This window comes from Montipora foliosa, chromosome 13, assembly GCF_036669935.1.
Source record: "Montipora foliosa isolate CH-2021 chromosome 13, ASM3666993v2, whole genome shotgun sequence".
Classification (NCBI taxonomy): Eukaryota; Metazoa; Cnidaria; class Anthozoa; order Scleractinia; family Acroporidae; genus Montipora; species Montipora foliosa.
The window spans coordinates 31,626,257-31,632,956 of record NC_090881.1 but is presented as its reverse complement, the minus strand read 5'-3'; the positions used below and the strand labels follow the sequence as shown (position 1 = coordinate 31,632,956).

At 38.8% G+C, this 6,700-nt stretch overlaps 1 protein-coding gene across 3 annotated transcripts in view; it reads right to left on the bottom strand.

Moving 5' to 3' along the window:
- Positions 1-5,459, bottom strand: part of LOC137983780 (protein turtle homolog B-like) — a 19,790-nt gene extending 14,331 nt beyond the window's left edge. The window contains exons 1-3 of one of the 3 annotated variants that reach the window (XM_068830960.1): positions 5,408-5,459; positions 4,282-4,346; positions 3,189-3,542 (exon numbers count right to left, since the gene is read on the bottom strand). In XM_068830960.1, the coding sequence (XP_068687061.1) occupies positions 3,189-3,542; positions 4,282-4,333 (406 nt within the window). In that variant the 5' untranslated portion in view covers positions 4,334-4,346; positions 5,408-5,459. Of the gene's footprint in view, positions 1-3,188; positions 3,543-3,955; positions 4,068-4,281; positions 4,533-5,407 lie in introns of those variants that run through there. The other 2 variants (XM_068830959.1, XM_068830958.1) reach the window with 2 other exon arrangements.
- Positions 5,460-6,700: the final 1,241 nt, after the last annotated feature.

The window sequence follows — 6,700 nt, the reverse complement described above, 5'->3', positions numbered from 1 at the left end:
GACCGGCGCGAGCCCTCCTTTCCCTCAAGGAAAATTTGAAAACAAGCGCAAACGCATTGCATTAAGCTGATCACCTTGCACTTGGTGAAAAGAAAAGCGGGCTTTAAGGACGAGCATTATCACCAAGACAATAACCACCAGACACATTATTTGTCTGTTTTGAAGTCCATAGAAGATGCGTCTACACATTATTCCTAAATTGCTTGTCTGGCAAGTTAATTTTTTCAAAAATAATATTATCGCAGCAGTTCGGTCCGCTGAAACGCATTATTCTTCTCACAGCAAAACAGCCATTATTTATTCTTATTCCTATATCTTAGCGGTAATTGGCAAACTGAGTCTAGGGCTTTATTTCACTTAGCAACCTCCTTTCAATTTTTGAGACCACCACGCAAGAATATTTTAGGAGGAGCAAAGAATTCGGAATAGACATCCTCACATCGAGGCTTTTATCCCTTTGCAACCTCTCCTAAAACCGGAATCGGACTCTTACCATGAGTAGTGTTCCTCAAACAATTAATTGATTTTAGAAATTAAAGCAAGGCACAGAAACAATAAATTACTGTCAAAACTAAAATTTGTCAACCCAGGCTAAACGTCATAAATTCGGTTGCTAGCCGGTTAAATCGAGATGCTCTGTTATAGGCTGCACGCCTAATGTACCCATTACGTTGGCGATTTTTTATCATATTTATCAATTCAGTTTTCAGCAAAGCAGAAAATAAGCGTAACGTTACACCTACAATACGGGCACCTGCAACAACCCCGGAACAACGCAGTTGGGAAATTGTACTTGTAGTTGATTTAAAATTCGGAAATACAACATTTTGAAAACGTTTGCCATGATCGACAGCTGAGCGAAACGTGTTTTTGTGACCAATCGTGTTGTGTTCTCTCGAACCTTTGAAAAAAATTCCTCTGGCACCCAGGGTAATTATGACCAGAGTGTAAATAAGCAAAGCTTGTGCTTTTCCTATGCGTGTACTTCTGTTGACAGTTAAAACAAAACACCGCCAAGGCTTTCAAATAATTAAAGATTTACCTTGTACAGGGAGGTGAGGCCAAACGACCTCCCAGGAATCATTGTTTTCTTTTCTTAAATTTGTCCCTCAAACTTGACGGATAATAACTTTCTGAGCAAATTTACAAGCTTTGTTGGCATAGTGATTTCAATGGCGTGTTCGTTTGTAAAGAAAAAAAGATGTCATCCAGTTTGCTTTTTGTTTAAACAAACAGAAACATAATTGAATCTTAAAATGGACTTTTCTGTTTCCTGCGCTAGCTTTTGGAATGAACTCTTGTTCTAGTGCCGCGTTTTTCTCTTGCGTCCTTGTTGAAGGATTCCTTCAAGACTCATATCTGATTGATCAAAGGATATCAAGGTTGAGAAAGGAAAGGGCGGGGACAATGGCACGAAAGCCAAACCTCGGCTAATACACACAGAGAAAAATTCTTCAGATTTGACAAGGAAAAGCAAGCCACTGAATCAGGTCAACAATGAGTAAAACTTTAACAAACATGGGAAATGAATTAATTTATGGACACTTGCAAGGATAAACTTTCCCCTGGGGGCAAAACAGTAAATTCATTGGCGGATCTTTCTTTTGTGGTTTTGCAGGAATATTAAAGACTTCAAAGAAAACTTTCTTTACCGAAGTCATTTACCTATTCATAGGAGTTCTATTAACATGCGATATTGTACAGTTCAGAATGTTTGCTGAAAGCTACTTGTAATTTTCTACGCCTACTTTCCAAGCAAACGATTGAATATTTACTTTTAGGAATCAAAGCCAGGTTTCATTGCAAATTTATCGCAAGACGTCCTGACGGACTGACTGAACAACGAAAAAACAAATCACTTATTGACCCTCAGAGAAGGCTGATGTTACTGAAGATACCTGATCTGTTAAGAAAGCGTGAAAACGTTAACAATAGAGAGATGATAATTAAAACCTTCCCGAGAATATTTCTTCCTGTAGTAAATAGCAGACAAAGTGGTTGAACTTTTGAAATTTCAGTCTTTGGGATTTTGGGTTTGTGTGAACGCTGCTCTACGTTTTCAGAACTTGTGTAAGAAGTGAAAGTCGTTTCAGCGGTGTAACTTTGTAAATAAGCCTTAACAATTTGATGCCCGCATTATAATAAGCAGTACGCAGATTTTAATTACCAAGGATTAGCGGACTGTCTACAAAAAAACCCGTACATTAGGAAATATCCGGTTCGTAAAGAACTTGAACGCGAAAGCATCCCACGGCCAATGTTGAAGCATTAGAATTTGTCATATCGCTTTAAAAAGTGAGTATCTCTGTCATCACTGATATCGCTGAAACGATTGCTGGTATCTAACATTCAAAGCTTTTGAAGCTTTTGAAGTAAAAGTTTGAACAAAATACGTTCCTGTAAAGAATTCAAATCAAGATAGCAGCATCAGCTGTACTTCAACTGATATCTCAAATTCATTTGTTATTAAAAGTTGATTGCTTTCTACGTTCCCTTAATTTTCGAAAAATGAACATTTAAACCACTGTAATCAAAACAACAAGGTGATCAATTTTAGGCAATGCGATCGACTCAGAGGAGGTGGGCAGAGGGGTTTTACGCGTAATGTTGTTAAGCGCAGCGATTGCAAGAGTTATCTTATTTATATCCCGCAATTCTATGCGTGCACAGAGGCAGTCTGTGAAAGCTTTTTACAGCGTTAAAAAAAGAGACCCCATTGGGCAAAGGTGACGTTGTAGTTAAAACACGAAAACACAAAGGCGATCACAAATAAAAACAATAGGTTCAGATTTTCTTTTTTGTAAACCAAAAATGTTCACAGCAGGGCAAAATCATTCATACGTGACTGGTATAACCAATTTAGTTCAATTAAGAGCGCGTAATGAGAAGATTTTACACTCACCTTGCGGGATATTCGTCATATTGATAATTCTATGTATCGCTTTCAACTGGGTCCAAATGATATTAATGAGAAACTAATTTTTCAACAACACACGATAAAATTCTAATTCTAAAGTGCTGTTAATTAAAATTAAGACAGATTCAAATTTGACTGTTGGAAATCAAAAAAAAAAATTGCTAACTGATTTGTTTTATTCTGAGGCGTGCTCTCGATGTTTGGTTTCGCACGCGAACCAGTAATGTCGGTTTCAAATCGCGTGCGCGAAATCAACAACAAATAGACTTACCAGTCACTTTCACAACTATCCATCTTCCGTGCGTGATAATTGAGCTTTCCGCACCCGATTGCATCGTTCTACAGCGATAAATTCCTGCATCGCTTTCCTTGGCACTAGAAAGTAATATCGCTGAACTATTAATCATATGTAGGCGACGCGAGTAACGTGGATCGATTATAGGTGTGAACTCCATAAACTTCATAAAAACTGCACTCTTTGAACCGTTCCTTCTCCATTCCAAAAGCTGAGAGTCTTGCCCGGGCTTCACAGCATCACACTGTAAAATGGCATCTGATCCAAGCCTTACTTCGATTTCTAAAGGAGGGAGTCTTCCTCCGCCTGGGTCGGATCCTTGCGTTGAACCTACAATGAAACGGAAATGGCAAGTTAATCACACATTTCAAATTCATGCAAACGCTCGCTTTTTGAAAAAGATTGCTGCATTGCACATGGTCGTCTTATTGTTTCATTAAAGATACGATCGCTTCTTGGGCACTTTGTGGCGTTGATGACTGCCATAGTTACCCAGCAGTAACATTATGGAAGAGGAGAGACGTTTCGAAGCGAACAAAGATAGAAATATGGTGACGCCGGAAAACCCAGCGGGCAAATATATAAAAGGGAACATTCAAATTAATTCGTCAGCGTTGTCCAGGCTAAAGTATTATAACGAACGCTTCGAAATCAGGAAATTTCACGTCGACGTCAGATTCGGCGATAGCGATGTGTATAATGATCACAAGGCGCGCACGGCTAGCGAACCCCAGGAAACTTACAATACGACAAGTGGCTTTTAGATACATAAAAATTCCAATCGAAAGCCCGTAAACTCACGACTAGGCTTGCTACTAATTTGACCAAAATTGAGTATCTCATTTTAGTTAAATTATATTGAAAAGCTTTTGTTTAGTGCATGTTTGGTTTTAATTCAGCAATTCCAAGAAAGTATTGGACGCCTGATATTAGGATCAGAAATGTGATCAATTTGTTGTGTTTGATTTTTGCGAAGAAGCGTTTGAAAGGTCACTTAATTTACGCATAAATATCTTAGTTTCTCTCGAAAATAAAGGGAAAATAACTGAAGCAACAGCTCCAAGCTTACCTCGTTGAAATGAAGTGCAAAAGCAACACATCCAGAAGATAAACCACGACATGGCACAGTGTACTCTAAAATATCGCAGGAAAAAAACTTGTCAGTTAATAGGGAAGCGTTCTTCTATGATTTCCTTCTTTACATCTGGGAGAGTTACATCATATGTCTAACGGCCTTTTACACATGGTTGCGAAAATAACACTCGAAAAACGCGTAACTTTAACTCCAACATACGCCGCCGAAATGGACATAAATATCGACGAGAATGGCAACTTAAGACAACAATCCTCTTACAATGGGTCACGCATCAGCCAATAACGTCACGAGTTCATTATGCGAGTTGACAAAAGTGAATTGATATGACACAGAACGGTGAATGCGTGGGTGTATGAGTGATTGTTTTCTCTGCGCGTTTACTCGCGTGGAACCACCCAAGAATCGTAGAAATAATGATCTCTTGATGCACTTCTTGCTACTACATACTTACGGCAGGAAACAGTTCGTTTGTTGCATTTTTACAATACTTAAATACCAATTTTCAGGCAAAATAAAACCGGAAGTTGCAAAGTCAGTCGATTGTGTCAACTCTTGTTCACACGAGAGCACAATAACTTACTCTAAAGGTGTGCAATGTGACGAGATCAAATTACATTGAAACAACTACTTGAAAATGGGACAATCCGGGTTAAAGCTGGCCAACGACTTGTTTTGCTCAAGGAGTTCAAGCACCCTGAAATCAGAGTCCAGTTGCTTTACAAAAAAAAATATGAAAAAGAAGTCTGAAAAATTAGATTGATCCACAAGAATCACTCCACAACGACGGGAATGATCTCTGGCGGCCAAGGGGTTTGTTGAGGTCGCGTCAAAACAAACGATGTTTTCTTGGTAAATATTTTTAACTGCGAAGAGCACTTCAGCTGTCGGTCGCCGCGCAAAGTTCCTGAAAGACTTTTTAAAAGATAGGCGTCATACAAGTATCACCTGAGGTCGAAAATCATTTAAAACAAATCCACAAAAACTACGAAGAAATTTGTTTTCTGAAAATACTCATTTCGATACATCAACAGACTGAATTATTTTAACACGACAAACTAACATTTGCGTCCAATAGAAAAAACAAATGACTGATTCATACCTGTGGTTAGCCAGCGAAAGTTTGTGCCTCGCCTAGGCTCAAGAATTCACCCCAGGGGCTGTTTCTGACTTTTGACCTATTGATGAAAACGCTGAAGTTCTAGATTTCTAAGTTTTCAGTAGCAATGCCTCTCACGCTGTTACCTGCTCGGTTCACTTTACAACCCAATTATTGTCGTCTTTCATTTAAATCGATCTACAGTTTGAACAGAAGGAGTCGAGAGGAGGGAGTGTAATTCCAGCTTGAGCGTTGCTGTGTTACCTAACGCTCTTTCATTTCGAATTACTCACTTCTGGTTTACGTAGGGGAATGTGTTTCAGATCAATTGAGGGTGTGGAGACTGCATTATTAATTTTGATCCAGAAGCAACTAACCACGAATCTCACCGGAAGGACGCTCAATTTTTTTTTTCCCATTTTTTGTTCGTTTCTATGGTGCTAATTCTACTTGCCTCCTTGCCAATTTCTGGAAGTCTTCTGCATTACCAATCTTTTGCCCAGCTAACTGTGTTGCTCCAACAGAAGAAGACAACAACAAACATCGTTTCCCTTTAACATGCTAATACTTAAGAACAATATTTTCTGTAGGAGAGAACGAACTGAATGTGTTATTCGTTTTGTCTCACGAAACTTCTGACGAAAAGACACTTATCATTATAATCTTGCGGGCGTCACGAGAGAAATGCCGCTAGAGTGGACTTCTGGTTGTCCCATGGAAAATCGCATGATTTTGACAACACAAATCATAATTTGTTCTTCCACTCGTGTGTATGAGAGAGACAACTTAACTTTACTGAAAAAAAAGTCGAGAAGAACTCAAATTGTTCTAAAATATACAAAATGAATTCCCCAGCGTTTAAACGGTTTTCTCTTGGTTGGTTGTATGCATGTGGATCGCAATTGAACACTGTTTTTAATTGAGAGGAATATAATAATTGTGTTTTCCAACAGGTGGATGTTTAATTGCTAGTTTGTGCGCATGAACAGAGTTACTGTTTACAGACAAAAAAATGCGCCGGACCGTGAGTGTGCCAGACCACAAAGGACACATTCATTCAGCTCAGTCTCGCACTCTTCCTTTCAATGAATTTGCCTAGATCACAATGGACACGCTTATGACAAAACCGTTTAAGAAAGAATTTCGATGCCAATATGCTTACACTCATATGACAGACACGTCCTAACAAAAACCACTCTGATGTCACACGTCAAAAAGATTATGAAAGAGTATCAGTACCTTGAACTTGTTCCCTTTGATCGAATGGATCGAAAGGCCTTTGTCCTAAAGCTTTGA